The sequence below is a fragment of the Oncorhynchus mykiss genome, chromosome 25 (assembly GCF_057628025.1).
Source record: "Oncorhynchus mykiss isolate SJ-2025 chromosome 25, ASM5762802v1, whole genome shotgun sequence".
Lineage (NCBI taxonomy): Eukaryota > Metazoa > Chordata > Actinopteri > Salmoniformes > Salmonidae > Oncorhynchus > Oncorhynchus mykiss.
In genome coordinates this window covers 11,837,731-11,862,470 of record NC_143046.1, presented here as the reverse complement: position 1 = coordinate 11,862,470, position 24,740 = coordinate 11,837,731, and the positions used below count along the sequence as shown (strand labels likewise).

Sequence of the window (24,740 nt, the reverse complement as noted above, 5' to 3'; positions counted from 1 at the left end):
CAAATTGTATTAGTCGCATGCGCCGAATACAACAGGTGTAGTAGACCTTACAGTGAAATTCTGAATACAACAGGTGTAGTAGACCTGACAGGGAAATGCTGAATACAACAGGTGTAGAGACCTTACAGTGAAATGCTTACTTACGAGCCCCTAACCAACAATGCAGTTTCAAAAAATGCAGATAAGAATAAGAAATAAAAGTAACAAGTAATTAAAGAGCAACAGTAAAATAACAACAGCAAGACTATATACAGGGAGTACCGGTACAGAGTCAATGTGGAGACTATATACAGGGGGTACCGGTACAGATTCAATGTGGAGGCTATAAACAGGGGGTTACGGTACAGAGTCAATGTGAGGAGGCTATATACAGGGTGTTACGGTACAGAGTTAATGTGGCGGTTATATACAGGGGGTTACGGTACAGATTCAATGTGGAGACTACATACAGGGTGTTACGGTACAGAGTCAATGTGGAGACTACATACAGGGGGTACCGGTACAGAGTCAATGTGGAGACTATATACAGGGGTACTGGTACAGAGCCAATGTGGAGGCTATATAAAGGGGGATACCTGTACAAATTAAATGTGGAGACTATTTACAGGGGTACTGGTACAGAGTCAATGTGGAGGCTACACATCCTGGTAATCCGTCTGGCCCAGCGGCCTTGTGAATGTTGACCGGTTTAAAGGTCTTACTCACATCGGCTGCGGAGACCGTGATCACACAGTCTTCCGGAACAGCTGGAGCTCTCATGCATGTTTCAGTGTTATTTGCCTCGAAGCGAGCATTGAAGTCGTTTAGCTCGTCTGGCAGGCTCATGTCACTGGGCAGCTTTCGGCTGTGCTTCCCCTTGTAGTCTGTAATGGTTTGCAAGCCCTGCCACATCCGACGAGCTTCAGAGCTGGTGTAGCACGATTCGATCTTAGTCCTGTATTGACGCTTTGCCTGTTTGACGGTTCGTCATAGCGGGATTTCTTATAAGCTTCCGGGTTAGAGTCCCGGTCCTTGAAAGTGGCAGCTCTAGCCTTTAGCTTAGTGTGGATGCTGCCTGTAATCCATGGCTTCTGGTTGGGGTATGTACGTACGGTCACTGTGGAGACGACGTCATCGATGCACTTATTGATGAAGCCAATGACTGATGTCATGTACTCCTCAATTCCATTGGATGAATCCCAGAACATATTCTAGTCTGTGCTAGCAAAACAGTCCTGTAGCTTAGCAACTGTTTCATCTGACAACTTTTTTATTGATCTCGTCACTGGTGCTTCCTGCTTGAACTTTTGCTTGTAAGGATGATAGAATTATTGTCATATTCCCCAAATGTAGGGCGAGGGAGAGCTTCGTACGTGTCTCTTTGTGTGGAGTATTTTTCCTCTGGATGCTGATAGAAATTTGGTCAAACTGATTTAAGTTCCCCTGCATTTAAGTCCCCGGCTACTAGGAGCCGCCTCTGGGTGAGCGTTTTCTTGTTTGTTTATGGTGGAATACAGCTCATTCAATGCTATCTTAGTGCCAGCCTCTGACTGTGGTAGTATGTAAACAGCTACAAAGAATACAGATTGTTTACAAACAGCTACAAAGAAGCCAGCTGTTTACAGAAATACATAGTCTGCCGCCCCTTGTCTTACCAGACGCCTCTGTTCTATCCTGCCGGTACATCATATAACCAGCCAGCTGTGTGTTGATGTTGTCGTCGTTCAGCTATGACTCCGTGAATCATAAGATGTTACAGTTTTTAATGTCCCATTGGTAGTTTAATCTTCAGTGTAACTCGTCGATTTTATTGTCCAAACATTGCATGTTTGCTAGCAGAATGAAGGATAGTGGGGGTTAATTCATTCGCTTGCAAATTCTCAGAAGGCAGACAGACTTTTGGCTCCTCTTTGGTCGCCTCCTCTTCACGCAGATCACGGGGATCAGGGCCTGCTCCCGAGGAAGCAGCGTATCCTCAGCATCGGGCTCGTCAGAGTCGTGAAAGGAAAAAGGATTCTGCTAGTCCGTGGTGAGTAATCGCAGTCCTGATGTCTAGAAGTTATTTTTGGTCATAAGAGACGGTATATACAAAATAGGTAAAACAATAAATTACAAACAATGCAAATAAGCAAACAAAAAAACACAATCGGCTGTGGGCACGTAAAATGTCTGCCATCTTCTCCGGCGCCATTTTATACTGTAGATTCCAAGAACACAGGATGAGATGTTACTATCCTTTGTGCAAGCACTTCCAAGAGTTCATGAACAGTGAGCCTGGTGAAATTTGGGGAGCGCATCGTCAGTAGTATACCTTTGGTTCCTAGGGTGTTTCGGACTTTCACGCTATACACCCTCCCCAAAGGCGGCCAGCGACAGGGTGATCAATCCTACGCTTGCGTCCCATTCCCAATTAGTCATAGGAGTTGCCTTGTTGTTGATAGCCAACATCCCATGGGACTATGCATGGCAGGGGCGTCCTCCTCCCTGAGTCAAGCATTGTTGACCGCATACCTCCTGGCCCTCTCACTTCGGGGCCCAGCTGGGGTCTTTCCTCTTCATCCAGAGCCACTGACTGCTGCCTTCTGCCGCCTCCGATACAGCTTTGATTGCCGAACGCTGGCTCTGGTCCTTAATTCCCAGGTCTCTAAGCAGTCCGGTTGTAGATGTTGCCACAAAACCTCTGCAGCTCACCTCCACTGGTCGGACTTCTGTGTTCCAGCCATGATGCCATGCTTCGGCAGCTCGATCGGCATAAGCCTCATCGACTGAGTCCTCCCAGGGTACTGTGAGCTCAATGATGAAGACCTTCTTGAGTGAACGGGACCAGAGCACCATGTCAGGTCTTAGGGTGGTGGTTGCGATCTCTGGAGGAAACACAAGTTGCCGGCCAATGTCAGCTAGCATTTTCCAGTCGCGGGCCAAGCGCAGCTGGTCTCGCTCATACCATTGGTGAAGATTAACTGGTGTTGGAAGGACGTCATATGTTGCTCTGATGGAAAAGCTCAACCTCCTCGCTTCCATGGCCCACAGATTCTTCCAGCTGATCTTCCTCTTCTCCACACAGTCCCATCGAGTCCACTGTCCCTGTTTGGCAAGAGATACTGCCTTGGCCCACATTGCAGCCTCCTCCTGATGGCGTACTTCCTGCACTACCATCTTCCGCCGCTCTGGTGCAGTGGCCTTACTCCAAGAAGCACGGCTAGTTAGCCCAAGGCCTCCTCTCCCTTGTTGAACATGACCCACAATGTCAGCATGTCTGAGGGCTGCTGTTGCCTCCTGGACTGCTTTTCCTGGCCTCCATTTGCGCCCAGTTGCGCGTTGTTGCTCACCACTGGGTCTCGAGATTCATTCAGTGTCATCTGGAGCCTGGTTTTTGCACACTTGAATTCCTCTGTTAGCCTGGCGAGGGGCAGCTTGAGGACACCATCTCCATAGAGGCCTATGGTGGTAGGGCATCGTGGAACTCCGAGCCACTTCTTTAAGTAGCCTGTGACTCCTCTTTCCATCTTCTCCACTGTTGAGATTGGAACATCATACACTGCTAGGGGCCACAACACCCGGGGTAGGAGACCAAACTGCAGACACCAGGCCTTTAACTTTCCAGGTAGCTGGGTGTTGTCGATGGACTGTAGGCTACTACTGATGTCTTTGCGCAGCTGTTGCACCTGGACTTTGTCTTTCAGGCTTGCATCATACCACCTTCCAAGGCTTTTTACCGGCTGCTCAGACACTGTTGGGATTTGGTCATCTCCGATTAAGAATTTCAGGTCAGAGAGTACTCCCTTCACAATCGAGATGCTGCGTGATTTGGTTTAATCTTCATACGGGCCCAGCTGATGTTCTCCTCAAGTTTTCTGAGCAGTCTCCTGGTGCATGGGACAGTGGTGGTCAATGTTGTAATGTCGTCCATGTAGGCGCTGAGTGGAGGGAGGCGGAAACCAGAGTCGACTCGCTGTCCACCAGCAACCCATTTTGAGGATCTGATGATAACCTCCATTGCCATTATGAATGCCAACAGAGAAATGGTACATGAGAAATGGTACATGTCGGACGTCTGGTGCGTTCTTATACACTTTGTACGGGACTCCATTTGGCCCCGGGGCTGATGCTGTTCTTGCACGTCGAACTGTGTTTTCCACCTCTTTCCATGTCGGAGGGCTGGTCTCAATATGATGTTCCGGGGGTTCAATGGGTGGGATATCTGATGGGATGGCCAGATGTTCATGTCGCTTTGAGTCAAAGTTTGTTGTTCTCAGATGCTCCTCTAGGTCTTTCTTTGTTGTTTTTAGAGCTCCACTTTTTTCCTTCGTGAAGAGACTTTTAAGGAACTTGAAGGGATCTTTATAGAATCGAGTTCTAGTTTGTTCTTTCATCCTTCTGCATTTCCGTAGGTTCTCTGCTCTACGGAGGGATGCCAACTGGGTTTTGATGTCAGCCTGAAGTGCCTCTATGCCCTCCTTTTCCACTTCTGATGCCTTCTTCCACTGTTTCTTAAGCTGTCTCCTTTCTTGAACGAGGCGCTTGATTTCTTGTTGCCTCCTGGAAACTGGTGGAGTTGGAACCTTTCTCCCGCCTTTTGCCTCTTGCACTCCAAAGCTTTCTGCCCCGTACTCATAGATGATGTCCCCCATCCTCTCCAACTTCTTCTCCACTGTGCCTCGAAGTTTCTCCAGGATCAAGGTAAGGTCAGTATTCACTGTTTCCCACAACTTCTTGTCACTGGCACCAGGCCACTTCACATACGATCTGTGCCCTGGTAGTCTCCTCTCGACTGCAGGTCTGGGAGGCTGGGTGAGTTCCACTCCTGTTGTTGGTTCCACCTCAGTTGTTACTTCGGTGCTTGAGTTTACGTCCTCCATGATAGTGGTACTGATGCACTGCAAACTATGGTTTGCGTCCAGTTGCTGTGCTTCATTCGACTGATTTGATCGCTTTCGCAGAAAGTAATCAATGCAATCAAAGTAATCCTCTGTCTCTCTTTACACAAACACCCCTTCTTCCCCTGGTGGATCCTCAACCCATGGTGTGATGTAACTTTCCTCCAACCACAGACACATACCTGCATCTGTTTGTGGCCCGCTGTTGCAGCAGAACTTGTGACAGTTGCTGTGGTGTTCTCGTGCTGTGCTCTCATTACTCGTAGTCAATTCCGGTCCAGTCGTTACCATGTTGTCAGCCGATGAGTCATCTTCCACCCCCGCTCTCGCAGACTCTAGGGGTATGTTGACTTTCTGTAGCTAAAGCGGATGTTTCCAACATACTGCAAAGCATGGGAAACTACAGAAATGGGAAGCTACCCCATGACTGTCCCAGTGGGGTCTATTCCCTCCTGTCAGCCGTCTCTCCGTGCCGCCACAAGGACTTTCCCCTGTTGTCAGCTGATCTTTCTCAGCAGTCACTGGACAAGTCCAGATATTCAGATTCCAAGAACACAGATGTTGCTATCCTTTGTGCAAGCACTTCCAAGAGTTCATGAACAGTGAGCCTGGTGAAATTTGGGGAGCGCATCGTCAGTAGTGTACCTTAGCAGTAGTAGTAGTACTAGTAGAGTTATAGTGCAGTATTAGAACAGTAGAGTTATAATGTAGTAGTATTAGAACAGTAGAGTTATACTGTAGTAGTATTAAAACAGTAGAGTTATACTGTAGTAGTAGAACAGTAGAGTTATACTGTAGTAGTATTAGAACAGTAGAGTTATATTATAGTATTAGAACAGTAGAGTTATACTGTAGTAGTATTAGAACAGTAGAGTTATACTGTAGTAGTATTATAACAGGTGTTGCTGCCTCTGTACCCCTGTCCTCTTATGTCCTCTTCTCTCCTGCCATGTCCTCTCCTGTCCTGCCCTGTCCCTCTTCTGTCCTGCCCTGTCCTCTCCTTCCCTGCCCTGTCCTCTCCTTCCTTCCCCGCCCGTCAAATCAAATCAAAATCAAATCAAACGTATTTATATAGCCCTTCGTACATCAGCTGATATCTCAAAGTGCTGTACAGAAACCCAGCCTAAAACCCCAAACAGCAAGCAATGCAGGTGTAGAAGCACGGTGGCTAAGAAAAACTCCCTAGAAAGGCCAAAACCTAGGAAGAAACCTAGAGAGGAACTAGGCTATGTGGGCTGGCCAGTCCTCTTCTGGCTGTGCCGGGTGGAGATCATAACAGAACATGGCCAAGATGTTAAAATGTTCATAAATGACCAGCATGGTCAACTAATAACAATCACTGTAGTTGTCGAGGGTGCAGCAAGTCAGTACCTCAGGAGTAAATGTCACTTGGCTTTTCATAGCCGATCATGAAGACTATCTCTACCACTCCTGCTGTCTCTAGAGAGTTGAAAACAGCAGGTTTGGGACAGGTAGCACGTCCGGTGAACAGGTCAGGATTCCATAGCCCCAGGCAGAACAGTTGAAACTGGAGCAGCAGCACGGCCAGGTGGACTGGGGACAGCAAGGAGTCATCATGCCAGGTAGTCCTGAGGCATGGTCCTAGGGCTCAGGTCCTCCGAGAGAGAAAAAGAAAGAGAGAATTAGAGAGCGCATACTTAAATTCACACAGAACACCGAACAAGACAGGAGAAGTACTCCAGATATAACAAACTGACCCTAGCCCCCCGACACATAAACTACTGCAACATAAATACTGGAGGCTGAGACAGGAGGGGTCAGGAGACACTATGGCCCCATCCGATGATACCCCCAGACAGGAAGATCAAGTTAGTGACTCAACCCACTCAATTGACGCACCCCTCCTAGGGACGGTATGAAAGAGCCCCAGTAAGCCAGTGACTCAGCCCCTGTAATAGGGTTAGAGGCAGAGAATCCCAGTGGAAAGAGGGGAACCGGCCAGGCAGAGACAGCAAGGGCGGTTCGTTGCTCCAGAGCCTTTCCGTTCACCTTCCCACTCCTGGGCCAGACTACACTCAATCATATGACCCACTGAAGAGATGAGTCTTCAGTAAAGACTTATGTCGACACATAGTCTGCGTCTCTCACATGGGTATGCAGACCATTCCATAAATATGAAGCTCTATAGGAGAAAGCCCTGCCTCCAGCTGTTTATTTAGAAATTCTAGGGACAATTAGGAGGCCTGCGTCTTGTGACCGTAGCGTACGTGTAGGTATATACGGCAGGACCAAATCAGAAAGATTGGTAGGAGCAAGCCCATGTATTGCTTTGTAGGTTAGCAGTAAAACCTTGAAATCAGCCCTTGCCTTAACAGGAAGCCAGTGTAGGGAGGCTAGCACTGGAGTAATATGATAAAAAAAATGGTCAGGATTCTAACAGCCGTATTTAGCACTAACTGAAGTTTATTTAGTGCTTTATCCGGGTAGCTGGAAAGAGCATTGCAGTAGTCTAACCTGGAAGGAACAAAAGCATGGATACATTTTTCTGCATAATTTTTGGACAGAAAGTTTCAGATTTTTGCAATGTTATGTAGATGGAAAAAAGCTGTCCTTGAAACAGTCTTGATATGTTCGTCAAAAGAGAGATCAGGGTCCAGAGTAACGCCGAGGTCCTCCACAGAATTATTTGAAACGACTGTACAAGCTTCTAGCGAGGTCAATTTTGGGGCTTCACCATGCTTCATTGAAATGTACAGCTGTGTGTCATCCGCATAGCAGTGAAAGTTAACATTATGTTTTCGAATGACATCCCCAAGAGGTAAAATATATAGTGAAAACATTAGTGGTCCTAAAACGGAACCTTGAGGAACACCGAAATGTACAGTTGATTTGTCAGAGGACAAACCATTCACAGAAACAAACTGATATCTTTCCGACAGATAAGATCTAAACCAGGCCAGAACTTGTCCATGTAGACCAATTTGGGTTTCCAATCTCTCCAAAAGAATGTGGTAATCGATGGTATCAAAAGCAGCACAAAGGTCTAGGAGCACGAGGACAGATGCAGAGCCTCGGTCTGACGCCATTAAAAGGTCATTTACCACCTTCACAACTGCAGTCTCAGTGCTATGATGGGGTCTAAAACCAGACTGAAGCATTTCATACACATTGTTTGTCTTCAGGAAGGCAGTGAGTTGCTGCGCAACAGCTTTTTCTAAGATTTTAGAGAGGAATGGAAGATTTGATGTAGGCCGATAGCTTTTTATATTTTCTGGGTTAAGGTTTGGCTTTTTCAAGAGAGGCTTTATTACTGCCACTTTTAGTGAGTTTGGTACACATCCGGTGGATAGAGAGCCGTTTATTATGTTCAACATAGGACGGCCAAGCACAGGAAGCAGCTCTTTCAGTAGTTTAGTTGGAATAGGGTCCAGTATGCAGCTTGAATGTTTAGAGGCCATGATTATTTTCATCATTGTGTCAAGAGATATAGTACTAAAACACTTGAGTGTCTCTCTTGATCCTAGGTCCTGGCAGAGTTGTGCAGACTCAGGACAACTGAGCTTTGCAGGAATACGCAGATTTAAAGTCCGTAATTTGATTTCTAATGATCATGATCTTTTCCTCAAAGAAGTTCATGAATTTATTACTGCTGAAGTGAAAGCCATCCTCACTTGGGGAATGCTGCTTTTTTTAGATAGCTTTGCGACAGTATCAAAAATACATTTCGGATTGTTCTTATTTTCCTCAATTAAGTTGGAAAAATAGTTTGATCGAGCAGCTCGATACTGCACAGTACTGTCTTTCCAAGCTAGTCAGAAGACTTCCAGTTTGGTGTGGCGCCATTTCCGTTCCAATTTTCTGGAAGCTTGCTTCAGAGCGCGGGTATTTTCTGTATACCAGGGAGCTAGTTTCTTATGACAAATGTTTTTAGTTTTTAGGGGTGCAACTGCATCTAGGGTATTGCGCAAGGTTAAATTGAGTCCCTCAGTTAGGTGATTAACTGATTTTTGTCCTCTGACGTCCTTGGGTAGGCAGAGGGAGCCTGGAAGGGCATCAAGGAATCTTTGTGTTGTCTGAGAATTTATAGCACGAACTGAACTGAATTATGGGTAATTAGATCAAAAACACTGTGCTGTTGTGGAAGATATGTAGCAGGTACTAGCGTGTAGCGTGATCTCCCTTTTGAATGTGCAGGATGTGACCATTATGCACCAATGGACAGGACAACAACAAAAAACACTACTCGATCTAAAGAGCCACTAGTTACTATGAAATGTCTTTCTCCATGTCACAGCATTACCATGGATACAAAATACTCCCTGTGTTTTGGTGTAGTTCTTCATTCTCGGGGTCAATTCATCAGTACAGAATGACAGCAGATCAAACAACCTCAAATTCACCAATATCTGAATATATTAATTTAATACATTCACCATACTCAGTATCTATAGATCTATGGACTGTGTCGACTGTTAGCAAAGTAATGCATTTTTTTTAATATATATTACTGTTCTGTAGCTAAAGAAATGTCATGTACAGTTGGAGTAGGAGAGAAGAGATGGAGGATTAATATGAAATATGTGCTGGGTGCAGTAGAAATTAGTTGACATGAGGTGCTAAGCCCTGGCAATGGTGACACATTAGAGCTGCTAATGGCTCTGATGGTGGAAACACAGAGAGGTGTCACAATGAACAGATGGGTGAGAGAGTGGGAGAGAGAGGGAGAAAGAGATACAAACATAGAAATACACTGTATATACAGCAGTATGTGAACACCCCTTCAAATTAGTAGATTCAGCTATTTCAGCCACACCCACTGCTGACAGTTGCATAAAATTGAGCACATTGCCATGCAATCTCCATAGACAAACATTGGCAGCAGAATGGCCTTACTGAAGAGCTCAGTGACTCATGGCACCGGGCACGGCCTCCTTTCCAACAAGTCAGTTCGTCACATCTCTGCACTGCTAGAGCTGCCCCTGTCAACTGTAAATGTGGTTATTGTGAAGTGGAAACCTCTAGGAGCAACCACGGCTCAGCTGAGAAGTGGTAGGCCACATAAGCTCATAGAACGAGACAGCTGAAGCACATAGCGCGTAAAAATCGCCTGTCCTTAGTTGCAACACTATATACTGAGTTCCAAACTGCGTCTGGAAGCAATGTTAGCACAATGAAATGTTCATGAAATTGATTTCCATGGCTGAGCAGCTGCACACAAACCTAAGATCACCATGCGCAATGCGAAGCGTCGGCTGGAATGGTGTAAAGCTCGCCGAAATTGGACTCTGGAGCAGTGGAAATGCATTCTCTGGAGTGATGAATCACGCTTCACCATCTGGCAGTCTGACGGACAAATCTGGGTTTGGGGGATGCCAGGAGAATGCTACCTGCCGGAATGCACAGTTCCAACTGCAAAGTTTGGGGGAGGAGGAATTATCATCTTGGGCTGTTTTTCATGGTTCGGACTAGGCCCCTTAGTTTCAGTGAAGGGAAATCTTAACGCTACAGCATACAAGGACATTCTAGATGATTCTCTTCAACCAACTTTGTAGCAACAGTTTGGGGAAGGCCCTTTCCTGTATCAGCATGACAATGCCCCCGTGCACAAAGCCAGGTCCAAACATAAATGGTTTGTCCAGATCGGTATGGAAGAACTTGACTGGCCTGCACAGAGCCCTGACCTCAACCCCATCGACCACCTTTGGGATGAATTGGAACGCCGACTGTGAGTCAGGCCTAGTAATCGCCCAACATCAGTGCCCGACCTCACTAATGCTCTTGTGGCTGAATGGAAGCAGAAATGTTCCAACATCTAGTGGAAAGCCTTCCCAGAAGAGTGGAGGCTGTTATAGCAGCAATGTTCCAACATCTAGTGGAAAGCCTTCCCAGAAGAGTGGAGGCTGTTATAGCAGCAATGTTCCAACATCTAGTGGAAAGCCTTCCCAGAAGAGTGGAGGCTGTTATAGCAGCAATGTTCCAACATCTAGTGGAAAGCCTTCCCAGAAGAGTGGAGGCTGTTATAGCAGCAATGTTCCAACATCTAGTGGAAAGCCTTCCCAGAAGAGTGGAGGCTGTTATAGCAGCAATGTTCCAACATCTAGTGGAAAGCCTTCCCAGAAGAGTGGAGGCTGTTATAGCAGCAAAGGGGTGGACCAACTCTATGTTAATGTCCATGATTTTGGAATGAGATGTTCGACGAGAAGGTGTCCACGCACTTTTGGTCAAGTGTGTGTGTGTATTTCTAAACACTTCTGTATTAAATGTGGATGCTACCATGATTACAGATAGTCCTGAATGAATCGTGAATAATAATGAGTGAGAAAATTAGAAACAAATATAAAAAAAAAATGCTAACCTTCCATGTTATTGTAATGGTGAGAGGTTAACATGTCTTGGGTGAATGACATTTGTACATCTGTAACTTTCTCTCTCATCGTTATTCACGATTCATTCAGGACTATCTGTAATACTGCATGATTCCATGTGTGTTTATTTCATAGTGTTGATGTCTTCGCTATTATTCTACAATGTAGAACATAGTACAAAATAAAGAAAAACCCTGGAATGAGTAGGTTTGTCCAAACTTCTGACTGGTACAGTATATTACAGTACAGTATAATACAGTATATTACAATACATTACATTACATTATACTGTACAGTATATTACAGTACATTACATTACAGTAGAGTATAATACAGTACAGTATAATACAGTACAGTATTTCACAGTATATTACAATACATTACATTACATTATACTGTACAGTATATTACAGTACAGTATAATACAGTACGGTATATCACAGTATATTACAGTACATTACATTACAGTACAGTATAATACAGTACAGTATATCACAGTACAGTAGTTTTTATCTAACCTACATTGCTTATTCATTCTCTCTCTAGCTCCGTAGCTCTCTATATATAGGCCTATCTCTTACACACATATGCATATGAAAACACACACACACACACACACACACACACACACACACACACACACACACACACACACACACACACACACACACACACACACACACACACACACACACTCTCTCTCTCCCTTTGTCTGCTCTGAAGTTGTTACATAAGCAGGGTTACCCTGACAATCAGGCCTGCTGGGAGATCCAGGGCAGAGGCGCTGGGCCTGTGCATGTGTGTGTGTGTCATATGATGTGCAAGTCTTTAAAAACAATTGATCGGTCTATATGATGGTGAGTGGAAATGTTGTGCATCTCTGTGTGTATAGGAACTTTGTGTGTGCGTCAGTGTGTGTGTAACCTGTGTGTCTGTATGGTGGTACTGTAGGAATGCACCACCTCACACCACCTAACACACTACCTAACAGTACCTAACACCACCTACACCTCACACTACCTCACACTACCTAACACTACCTACACCTCACACCACCTAACACTACCTACACCTCACACCACCTAACACACCACCTAACACTACCTACACCTCACACCACCTCACACCAACTAACACACTACCTAACACTACCTACACCTCACCTAACACCACCTACAGCTCAAACCACCTACACCTCATACCACCTCACACCACCTACACCTAACACCACCCACACCACCTACACCTCATACCACCTCGCACCACCTACACCTCACACCACCTCGAACCACCTACACCTCACACCACCTAACACCACCTCACACCACCTACACCGCATGCCACCTACACCTAACACCACCTACACCACCTACACCTCATACCACCTCGCACCACCTACACCTCACATTACCTACACCTCACGCAACCTAACACCACCTCACACCACCTACACCGCATGCCACCTACACCTCACACCACCTACACCTCACACCACCTAACACCACCTACACCTCACACCACCTACACCTCACACTACCTAACACCACCTACACCTCACACCACCTAACACCACAGACACCTAACACCACCTACCTCACACCACCTACACCTAACACTGCCTACACCTAACACTACCTAACACCACCTACACCTAACACTGCCTACACCTAACACCACCTAACACTACTTAGCACTACCTAACACCACCTAACACCACCTAACACTACTTAGCACTACCTAACACCACCTAACACTACTTAGCACTACCTAACACTACTTAGCACTACCTAACACCACCTACCTGATGTGCTTTTACTCCATATTAATTTCTGCTGATGTTCTCCTGCTGTGTTTCTCCTTGTCCTGTTTACCCACAATCCTCATTGTTCTCTCCTTCCAGCTCATCACTAGCTACCACAGCCACAAATAACTAAACTCTGCATATTTCTTCAAATGATCTTCTTAAAATATGACTTTAAACCTAACCCTAACCACACTGCTAACCTTGTGCCTAACCTTAACCACACTGCTAACCTTGTGCCTAACCTTAACCACACTGCTAACCTTGTGCCTAACCTTAACCACACTGCTAACCTTGTGCCTAACCTTAACCACACTGCTAACCTTGTGCCTAACCTTAACCACACTGCTAACCTTGTGCCTAACCTTAACCACACTGCTAACCTTGTGCCTAACCTTAACCACACTGCTAACCTTGTGCCTAACCTTAACCACACTGCTAACCTTGTGCCTAACCTTAACCACACTGCTAACCTTGTGCCTAACCTTAACCACACTGCTAACCTTGTGCCTAACCTTAACCACACTGCTAACCTTGTGCCTAACCTTAACCACACTGCTAACCTTGTGCCTAACCTTAACCACACTGCTAACCTTGTGCCTAACCTTAACCACACTGCTAACCTTGTGCCTAACCTTAACCACACTGCTAACCTTGTGCCTAACCTTAACCACACTGCTAACCTTATGCCTAACCCTAACCACACTGCTAACCTTGTGCCTAACCTTAACCACACTGCTAACCTTGTGCCTAACCCTAACCACACTGCTAACCTTGTGCCTAACCTTAACCACACTGCTAACCTTGTGCCTAACCTTAACCACACTGCTAACCTTGTGCCTAACCTTAACCACACTGCTAACCTTGTGCCTAACCTTAACCACACTGCTAACCTTGTGCCTAACCTTAACCACACTGCTAACCTTGTGCCTAACCTTAACCACACTGCTAACCTTGTGCCTAACCTTAACCACACTGCTAACCTTGTGCCTAACCTTAACCACACTGCTAACCTTGTGCCTAACCTTAACCACACTGCTAACCTTGTGCCTAACCTTAACCACACTGCTAACCTTGTGCCTAACCTTAACCACACTGCTAACCTTGTGCCTAACCTTAACCACACTGCTAACCTTGTGCCTAACCCTAACCACACTGCTAACCTTGTGCCTAACCCTAACCACACTGCTAACCTTGTGCCTAACCTTAACCACACTGCTAACCTTGTGCCTAACCTTAACCACACTACTAACATTGTGCCTAACCCTAACCTTAAATTAATATCTAAAAGCACATTTTTGTTTTCATTAACTTTTGTGAAAAAGCCAATGTTGACTTGTGGCTGTGGTAACTAGTAACATTCTTCCTTCCAGGGTGTATTTGTCTTGGTTCCCATGGCAACAGAATCTCATATCTAATCCGGTTTGAGAGGCTTTCTCTCCCTAGCAGGCAGCTGTGGTATAGTGCTGACACACTGATCAATCCCAACATTAAAGGCATGATGTATTGTTGTCTCTCTCTACCTTCTTGCCCTTTGTGCTGTTGTAACAATAATGTTTGTACCATGTTGTTGTCATGTTGTGTTGCTACCACGCTGTGTTGTCATGCGTTCCTGCCTTGCTATGTTTTTGTCTTAGGTCTCTCTTTATTTAGTGTTGTTTCTCTTGGTGTGATTCTCCACACTATACTTGATTGTTTTATCACATAAAGTGAAAGTAGTCAAACTATTCGAATTTTAGCAACCAGGAAATGGCGGAGTTATTTCTGCATAGTGCACCTTTAAAGTTCTATTCTCTCGCTCTCTCCACCTTTCTCTTTCTCGCTCTCTCACTCTGCTACAGGTGGGCGATCAACCTTTCCCAAGACTGTGCCCTCCGACTTCCCAGACACCAGTCGTCACGCCGACCAGCCCGTCGACGACCCCTGCCCCCCCAGCACTGCCATCAGCCAACCAGAAACAAGCACCACTCTGGACCTGCGAAACGGCCTGCCTGTCAACCCTCCTCCTCCTGCTAATCTCTCACCTCTCCCTCCCCCTCCTCTAGCCTCAGTCCCAGCCCCGGTCAGCCCCGACCTTCTTCCCCCTTCTCCGCCCCTGCCTGACATGAGCCCCCAGCGGCCCACCACCCTCGCCCTGAAGACCCTGCCGCGCCCCAGTACCGCCAAGGAGAATGGGGGACTCCCAAAAGGCGTCAATGAGGAAGAGGAGGAGAGGAAGGTGATGGAGGAAGATCTAAAAAAGTGTATTGAGGAATTTAGGAAGATCAAAGTTCCTAAAGTCTTCCCTGACAAGAAGAGGCACTGGCAGAGCGACCTACTGAAAAAATACGACGCCTAGGGGCATTGACGTTTCCACGGCAACCTAACAGACCCAACACAATAAGATGGTGTTACTCTGTATATCGGATTACAGTAATAAGCAGTGTGTATCAACGATTGGCTTGAATAGGACTTGCATTAAATTGGCATTGGACTTTAGAAATCAGGCATGAAACTGTACTAGACCACATTGATTCCAGTGGTTTTATTATCACATAATGCTTTCTGGTTCATGGTTCCATATACTCACCTTTACTTGAAGCAAAAACTATGAGGACAATACAATTAAGTGTTAGCAACACAATGGAACGAAAACGTTTACAGGCTGGTGCTGCTGATGAAGATATCTACTTTACATGTCAACAGCAAATGGATCTTATGACTGATATTAGACTGGACAACTATAATATCATATACAGAGGACTCCTATGACTGATATTAGCATGGATCTATATACTGTATAATATCCAGAGGACCATGAACTAAAATGGGACTGATATTCTTGCCAATGAGAAAAATATCCTTATAGAGAATGTTACTGCAATGTCTTTAACCCACACAGAGGAAACAGAGTTTTCAGTTCTGTGATTCCACTTTCACCCTTGACGAGATCAATATATTAGTATGTCCTGGGGGAAAAAATAATCAATGTTGGCCCTGTTCTCTAGTAAGAATCAGGCTAATGGAGAATAATAGTGTTATTTTTGTTCTGAGGAGCTTCACCTCACTGATGCAAAATAAAGGAAAAGGAAATCCCTGTGATCCCTGGGTCTATTAATGTCAAGTGTTTCAACTGATTAATATTAACACAAGCTTCAAAGCCTAGTCCACCTAACCTACACACAAACCCACACACATACAGCCAGAAAAAAAGCTTCTCCAGATTGGTTTTGTGTTTATTATGATGCCGTTATCCAAGCCCAAGACAGAATAATAGTGAATGTGATTGAATTATAACTTGTGATTAGCTAAGATGGGAACAGTTGAATAACAACTTCATGACCAACACAATCACATACTTATTATTCCCATCTGTGCTGTGGCATAAACATCATCACTCAGCCTGGCCTAATGAATCACTGCATGGTCTCTCTCTCTCTCTCTCTCTCAGAGCAATACTTTAATTACAGTAAATAGGTTATTTTAAAGGCTGTCCTGAGGAAAGCGTTTTAATTGTCACAGTGGTGTTCTGTGTGTGTTTTAATTGTCACAGTGGTGGTGTGTGTGTGTTTGTGTGTTTTAATTGTCACAGTGGTGGTCTGTTTGTGTGTTTGTGTTTTTTAATTGTACAAGCACAGCGGTACACTGCCAGACCTGGTCTCCTCTACCGTGATGATTATCTTTAACGCTCACCCAAGGTGTCACTGTGCTCTGTGTATCCCTACTCACGAACAGTCATGATGCTCTGTGTATCCATACTCACGAACAGTGATGATGCTCTGTGTATCCATACTCACGAACAGTGATGATGCTCTGTGTATCCATACTCACGAACAGTCATGATGCTCTGTTGAACAGGAACTCTCTTTCTCGCTCTTAGTCTAACCTGGCTCTCTCTCTCTCTCTCTCTCTCTCTCTCTCTCTCTCTCTCTCTCTCTCTCTCTCTCTCTCTCTCTCTCTCTCTCTCTCTCTCTCTCTCTCTCTCTCTCTCTCTCTCTCTCTCTCTCTCTCTCTCTCTCTCTCTCTCTCTCTCTCTCTCTCTCTCTCTCTCTCTCTCTCTCTCTCTCTCTCTCTCTCTCTCTCTCTCTCTCTCTCTCTCTCTCTCTCTTTACTACCCATCCTCTCTTTGACCTGGCTCTATACCTATAACAGTACAGCCTCTCTGTCTTTAATTGTCGTCTGTCTGTCGGTCTCAGGTCTCAGACAAACACACAGCCCTGCAGTGTCTTTCACAAGTTTTACAATCTCTGGGGAAACTGTGTCATTTTGTCTGAAGTTTCGGCTACCCAGACTTGGGTTGAAAAACACTCAAGACAGGCTAAAGCAAAGAGAGATTTCAAATAGTATTTGAACACAGATCTGACTGATACAGGTTCAGGTATTCTTAATCGTTGTAGAAATGATTGTTATGAAATTGGGTTTAGGGACAGATCCTAGATCAGTTCTTCTTTAGAAGTCACATAGAGATGACATCTGTAGTCTGCCTTTGACATCAAGTCAGTCCTTCTTTAGAAGAATGCGAGACTAAGTGAATATTTGACTTAAGTGGAAGTTTGAATTCAGCCCAGTGTTTATTATCGGGAATCCTTAAGTCACGGTATCTATCAAGGAGCATTAGAGAGAATACAAACATCCTCTTTGCTCCAAGTGGAGGGATTAACTCCAGATTAAAACTTTGTCACGATCCTGAAGGAAATGTCTGAGTTTCAAATGGCACCCTATTCCCTATATAGTGCATTACTTCTGACCAGGGCCCATCGAGAACAGGCCATAGCTCTCACCAGCGCGCCATAGCTCTGATCCCTGTTGCCTCTGCATTTTGTCAGGCAGTATGAATTCAAATCAAATCAAATCGTATTTGTCACATGTGCCTAATACAAACAGGTGTAGTAGACCTTACTGTGAAATGCTTACTTACTTTTTGGGCCTTCCTCTGACACCACTTAGTATATACAGTGCATTCGGAAAGGATTCAGACCTCTTGACTTTTTCCACATTTTGTTACGTTACAGCCTTATTCTAAATCTACACACAATACCCCATAATGACAAACCAAAGACAGGCTTTTAGAAATTCTTGCAAATGTATTAAAAATAAAAACAGAAAAAGCTTCTTTACATAACGATTCAGACTATGAGACTTGACATTTAGCTCAGGTGCATCCTGTTTCCATTGATCATCCTTGAGATGTTTCTACAACTGGATTGATTGGACATGATTTGGAAAGGCACACATCTGTCTATATAAAAAGGTGCCAGAGTTGACAGTGCATGTCAGAGCAAAAAACAAGCAATGAGGTTGAAGGAATTGTCCGTAGAGCTCCGAGACAGGATTGTGTCGAGGTAATGTTCTGGGGAAGGGTACCATGGGTCTCCCGGTTGTAGCCGGCTGCGACATAGCGCGGGATCAAAGCCGGATCTGTGGTGAAGCCTCAAGCACTGCAGTACCTTAGACCACTGGGCCACTCGTGAGGCGCCATCAAAACATGTCAGCAGCATTGAAGGTCCCCAAGAACACAGTGACCTCCATCATTTTTAAATGGAAGAAGTTTGGAACCACCAAGGCTCTTCCTAGAGCTGGCCGTCCAGCCAAACTGAGCAATCGGGGGAGAAGGGCCTTGGTCAGGGAGGTGACCAAGAACCCGATGGTCACTCTGACAGAGCTCCAATGCTCCTCTATGGAGATGGGATAACCTTCCAGAAGGACAACCATGTCTGCAGCACTCCACCAATCAGGCCTTTACGGTTGAGTGGCCAGATGGAAGCCACTCCTCAGTAAAAAGTACATGACAGCCCGCTTGGAGTTTGTCAAAAGGCACCTAAAGGACTCCGACAATGAGAAACAAGATTCTCCGGTCTGATGAAACCAAGATTGAACTCTTTGGACTGAATGCCAAGTGTCACATCTGGAGAAAACATGGAACCATCTCTAAAGTGAAGCATGGTGGTGGCAGTATCATGTTGTGTGGATGTTTTTCAACGGCAGGGACTGGGAGACTAGTCAGGTTAGAGCAAAAGACGGAGCAAAGTACAGAGAGATCTCTGATGAAAACCTACTCTAAAGGGCTCAGGCCCTCAGACTGGGCAAAGGTTCACCTCACCACACGACCCTGTGTGAAGAAATGTGTGTGTTTTTTGCCAATTTTAACCGCACACTTGTTGTTTGTGTACATGGATTTTATAATGTCGTATGTTTTACCCCCAACACCACTTCCTATCAATTTGTATAGCAGACCCTCATGCCAAATTGAGTCAAAGGCTTTTTTGAAATCAACAAAGAAGACTTTGCCTTTGTTTTGGTTTGTTTAGTTGTCAATTAGGGTGTGCAGGGTGAATACATGGTCTGTTGTACGGTAATTTGGTAATCCCTCCCTTCATTCCTCCATCCCTCCCTTAATTCGACCCAAAGCACACAGCCAAGACAACGCAGGAGTAGCTATGGGACATGTATCTGAATGTCCTTGAGTGGCCCAACCAGAGCCCAGACTTGAACCTGATCGAGCATCTCTGGAGAGACCTGAAAATACTGTGCAGTGACACTCCCCATCCAACCTGACAGAGCTTGAAAGGATCTGCAGAGAAGAATGGAAGAAACTCCCCAAATACAGGTGTGCCAAGCATGTAGAGTCATACCCAGGAAGACTCAAAGCTGTAATAGCTGCCAAAGGTATTTCAACAAAATACTGAGTAAAGGGTCTGAATACTTATGTAAATGTGATATTTCCGTTTTTGCTTTGTCATAGTATTGGAGGGATTAATGATCCTAAAAACCTGTTTTTGCTTTGTCATAGTATTGTGTGTGTTTTTTTTCTTCATTTTAGAGTAAGTCTGTAATGTAACACAATGTGGAAAAAGTCAAGGGGTCTGAATACTTTCTGAATGCACTGTAGGTCCTGGATAGCAGGAAGCTTGGCCCCTGTGATGTAATGGGCTGTACGCACTACCTTCTGTAGTAACTTACGGTGTCGAGCAGTTACAATACCAGGCAGTGATGCAACCGGTCAGGATGCTCTCGATGGTGCATCTGTAGAACTGTTTGAGGATCTGGGGACACATGCCAAACCTTTTCAGTCTCCTGAGGGGGAAAAGGAATTGTCGTGCCCTCTTCACGACTTTCTTGGTCTGTTTGGACCATGATCATTTGTTGGTGATGTGGACACCAAGGAACTTGAAACTCTCGACCTGCTCCACCACAACGGGGGAGTGTTCAGCCCTCCTTTTCCTGTAGTCCACGATCATCTCCTTTGTCTTGCTCATGTTGAGGAAGAGGTTGTTGTCCTGTCACCACACTGCCAGGTCTCTGATCTTGTCACGTTCTGACCTTTGTTTCCTTTGTTTTGTCATTATTTAGTATGGTCAGGGCGTGAGTTGGGGTGGGCAGTCTATGTTTGTTTTTCTATGTTTGGTTTCTGTTTCGGCCTAGTATGGTTCTCAAACACAGTCAGGTGTCGTTAGTTGTCTCTGATTGAGAATCATACTTAGGTAGCCTTGGTTTCACTGTTGGTTGGTGGGTGTTTGTTTCCGTGTGAGTGTTTGTCGCCACACGGTACTGTTTCGGTTTTCATCACATCGTTTATTGTTTTGTATTTCAGTGTTCAGTTTGTTTTTAATAAATCGTCATGAACACCTACCACACTGCATCTTGTTCCGATCCTTACTCTTCTTCAGACAAAGAGGAAATCTGCCGTTACAGAAACACCCACCACAAAAGGACCAAGCAGCGTGGTAACGAGTCCTGCGATCGCTGCTGCTGCCCATGGACTTGGGAGGAGATTCTGGATGGCAAGGGACCATGGGCACAGGCTGGAGAATATCGACATCCCAAGGCAGAGCTGGAGGCAGCGAAGGCAGAGAGGCGCTGGTATGAGGAGGCAGCACGGCAGCGCGGCTGAAAACCCGAGAGGCAGCCCCAAAAATGTATTGGGTGGGGGCACACAGGGAGTGTGGTGAAGCCAGGTAGGAGTCCTGCGCCAACTTCCCGTGCTTACCGGAGAGCGAGAGGGCCTGGGCAGGCACCGGATTATGCGGTGGAGCGCACGGTGTCCCCGGTGCGTGTGCATAGCCTGGTGCGGTACATTCCAGCTCCTCGTATCGGCCAGGCTAGAGTGGGCATCGAGCCAGGTGCCATGAAGCCGGCTCTACGCATCTGGTTTCCAGTGCGTCTCCTCGGGCCGGCGTACATGGCACCAGCCTTAAACATGGTGTCCCTGGTTCGCCAGCACAGCCCAGTACGGGCTATTCCACCTCGCCACACTGGCCTGGCTACCGGGAGCATTCAACCAGGTAAGGTTGGACAGGCTCAGTGCTCAAGAGCTCCAGTGCGCCTGCACGGTCCGGTCTACCCAGTGCCACCTCCACGCACCAGCCCGCCAGTGGCAGCCCCCCTCACCAGGCTGTCTCTCCATCTTCTGCCTACAGGTGTTCCCGCCAGTCCAGCGCTGCTAGAGCCATCCTCCTCTCCAGCGCCGCCAGGGTCTCCCATCTGTCCTGAGCCGGCAGAGTCTCCCGTCTGTCCTGAGCCGCCAGTCTGTCCTGAGCCGGCAGAGCCACCAGTCAGCCAGGAGCCGCCAGAGCCGCCAATCAGCCAGGAGCCGCCAGTCTGCCAGGAGCCGCCAGAGCCGGCAGTCAGCCAGGAGCCGCCAGTCAGCCAGGAGCCGCCAGAGCCGCCAGCCAGCCAGGAGCCGCCAGAGCCGCCAGCCAGCCAGGAGCCGCCAGAGCAGCCAGCCAGCCAGGAGCCGCCAGGGCCGCCAGTCAGCCAGGAGCCGCCAGAGCCGTCAGCCAGCCAGGAACCGCCAGAGCCGTCAGTCAGCCAGGCGATGCCAGAATCGCCCTTCACTCCGGAGCTGCCGGAGCCTTCCGCCTGTCCGGCGCTGCCGGAGCCTTCCGCCTGTCCGGCGCTGCCGGAGCCTTCCGCCTGTCCGGCGCTGCCGGAGCCTCCCGTCCGTCCGGCGCTGCCGGAATCTCCCGTCCATTTGGGACCCATGGCTAGGGTCCCCAGTCGGAGGTTGCCGCTCATAGAGGCCACGGGGGCGGTTGAGGAGGAGGACAACTGTGGTGAAGTGGGGTCCACGTCCCGCGCCAGAGCCACCACACGGACAGACGCCCACCCAGACCCTCCCCTATAGGTTCAGGTTTTGCGGCCGGAGTCTGCACCTTTGGGGGGGTACTGTCACTGACCTTTATTTCCTTTGTTTTGTCTTAATAACCTCTTGAATCTATGGGGGCGCTATTTCATTATTGGATAAAAAAACGTTCCCGTTTTAAGCGCAATATTTTGTCACGAAAAGATGCTTGACTATGCATATAATTGACAGCTTTGGAAAGAAAACACTCTAACGTTTCCAAATCTGCAAAGATATTGTATGTGAGTGCCCCAGAACTGATGCTACAGGCGAAACCAAGATGAAACTTCAAACAGGAAGTGAACAAAATTTCTGAGGCGCTGTTTTCCATTGTCTCCTTATATGGCTGTGAATGCGCCAGGAACGAGCCTACACTTTCTGCCGTTTGCCTAAGGTGTCTGCAGCATTGTGACGTATTTGTAGGCATATCATTGGAAGATTGGCCATAAGAGACTACATTTACCAGGTGTCCGCCCGGTGTCCTTTGTCGAAATTGGTGCGTAATCTTCAGCTGCAAGCATTCTTCCATGGGATTCAGAGGAGAGAGCAGACTTCCACGAACGTTATATCATCGAAGAGATATGTGAAAAACACCTTGAGGATTGATTCTAAACAACGTTTGCCATGTTTCAGTCGATATTATGGAGATAATTTGGAAAAAAGTTTGGCGTTTTGATGACTGAATTTGTTTTTTTTTTTTTTTTCAACATTTTTTTCGGTTTTGAACAAAACGGAACGATTTCTCATACACAAAGAATCTTTTTGGAAAAACTGAACATTTCCTATCTAACGGAGAGTCTCCTCATTGAAAACATCCAAAGTTCTTCAAAGGTAAATGATTTTATTTGACTGCTTTTCTTGTTTTTGTGAAAATGTTGCCCGCTAAATGCTACGCTAAATGCTACGCTAAATGCTACGCTAGCTATCAACACTGTTACACAAATGCTTGTTTTGCTATGGTTGAAAAGCATATTTCGAAAATCTGAGATGACAGTGTTGTTAACAAAAGGCTAAGCTTGAGAGCTAGCATATTTATTTCATTTCATTTGCGATTTTCATGAATAGTTAACGTTGCGTTATGGTACTGAGCTTGAGGCTGTATTCACGATCCCGGATCCGGGATGGCTAGTATCAAGAGGTTTTAGTATGGTCAGGGCGTGAGTTGGGGTGGGCAGTCTATGTTTGGTTTCTGTTTCGGCCTAGTATGTTTCTCAATCAGAGTCAGGTGTCGTTAGTTGTCTCTGATTGAGAATCATACTTAGGTAGTCTGGGTTTCACTGTTGGTTTGTGGGTGTTTGTTTCCGTGTGAGTGTTTGTCGCCACACTGTACTGTTTCGGTTTTCGTTTTCATCACATCGTTTATTGTTTTGTATTTCAGTGTTCAGTTTGTTTTTAATAAATCTTACCACGTTGTTGTTGGTGATCAGGACTACAACCGTTGGGACATCAAACTTAATGATTGTGTTGGAGTCATGCTTGGCCATGGGTGAACAGGGAGTACAGGAGGGGACTAAGCACTAACCCTTAGGGGATCCCGTGTTGAGGATCACTGTAGCAGATGTGTTGTTGCCCACCCTCACCACCTGGGGGGGCGGCCCGTCTGGAAGTTCAGAATCCAGTTGCAGAGGATGGTGTTTAGTTTCATGGTCCTTAGCTTAGTGATGAGCTTTGAGGGCACTATGGTGTTGAACACTGAGCTGTAGTCAATGAATAGCATTCTCACATAGGTGTTCCTTTTGCCCAGGTAAGAAAGGGTGTGTGTGAAAGTGTGATTGAGATTGCGTCATCTGTGGATCTGTTTGGGGCCGTATGTGAATTGGAGTGGATCTAGGGTTTCTGGGATTATGGTGTTGATGTGAGCCATGACCAGCCTTTCAAAGCACTTCATGGCTACAAACGTGAGTGCTTCGCGGCGATAGTATTTTAGGCAGGCTACCTGTGCTTTCTTTGGCACAAAGACTATGGTGGTCTGTTTGAAACATGTAGGTATTAAAGACTCGGTCAACTCCCGGGTGGCGCAGTGGTTAAGGGCGCTGTACTGCAGCGCCAGCTGTGCCACCAGAGACTCTGGGTTCGCACCCAGGCTCTGTCGTAACCGGCCGCGACCAGGAGGTTCGTGGGGCGACATACAATTGGCCTAGCGTCGTCCGGGTTAGGGAGGCCGGTAGGGAAATCCTTGTCTCAGTGCACACCAGTGACTCCTGTGGCTGGCTGGGCGCAGTGCGCGCTATCCAAGGTTGCCAGGTGCACGGTGTTTCCTCTGACACATTGGTGCGGATGGCGCTGTGTTAAGAAGTAGTGCGGCTTGGTTGGGTTGTGTATCGGAGGACGCATGACTTTCAACCTTCGTCTCTCCCAAGCCCTTACGGGAGTTGTAGCGATGAGACAAGATAGTAGCTACTAAACAATTGGATACCATGAAATTGGGGAGAAAAAGGGCTAAAAAATATATAATAAATAATAATAATAAAAATAATTTTAAAAAGACTCGGTCAGGAAGAGGATGAAGATGTCAGTAAAGACACTTGCCAGTTGGTCCGTACATGTTCTGAGTAGACGTCCTGGAAATCGGCCAGGCCCCGCAGCTTTGTGAATGTTGACCTGTTTAAAGGTCTTGCTCACATTGACCATGGAGAGCGTGATCACACTGTCATTCG

General features: G+C 46.4%; 1 protein-coding gene across 1 annotated transcript in view; it reads left to right on the top strand.

The window, feature by feature from the left end:
* The window catches only part of LOC110504563 (BTB/POZ domain-containing protein KCTD12), a 35,820-nt gene extending 19,758 nt beyond the window's left edge, over positions 1-16,062 (top strand). The window contains exon 2 of the mRNA XM_090220126.1: positions 14,825-16,062. Within this exon, the coding sequence (XP_090076252.1) occupies positions 14,825-15,321 (497 nt within the window). The 3' untranslated portion in view covers positions 15,322-16,062. The remainder of the gene's footprint in view (positions 1-14,824) is intronic.
* The last annotated feature ends 8,678 nt before the right edge of the window (positions 16,063-24,740 follow it).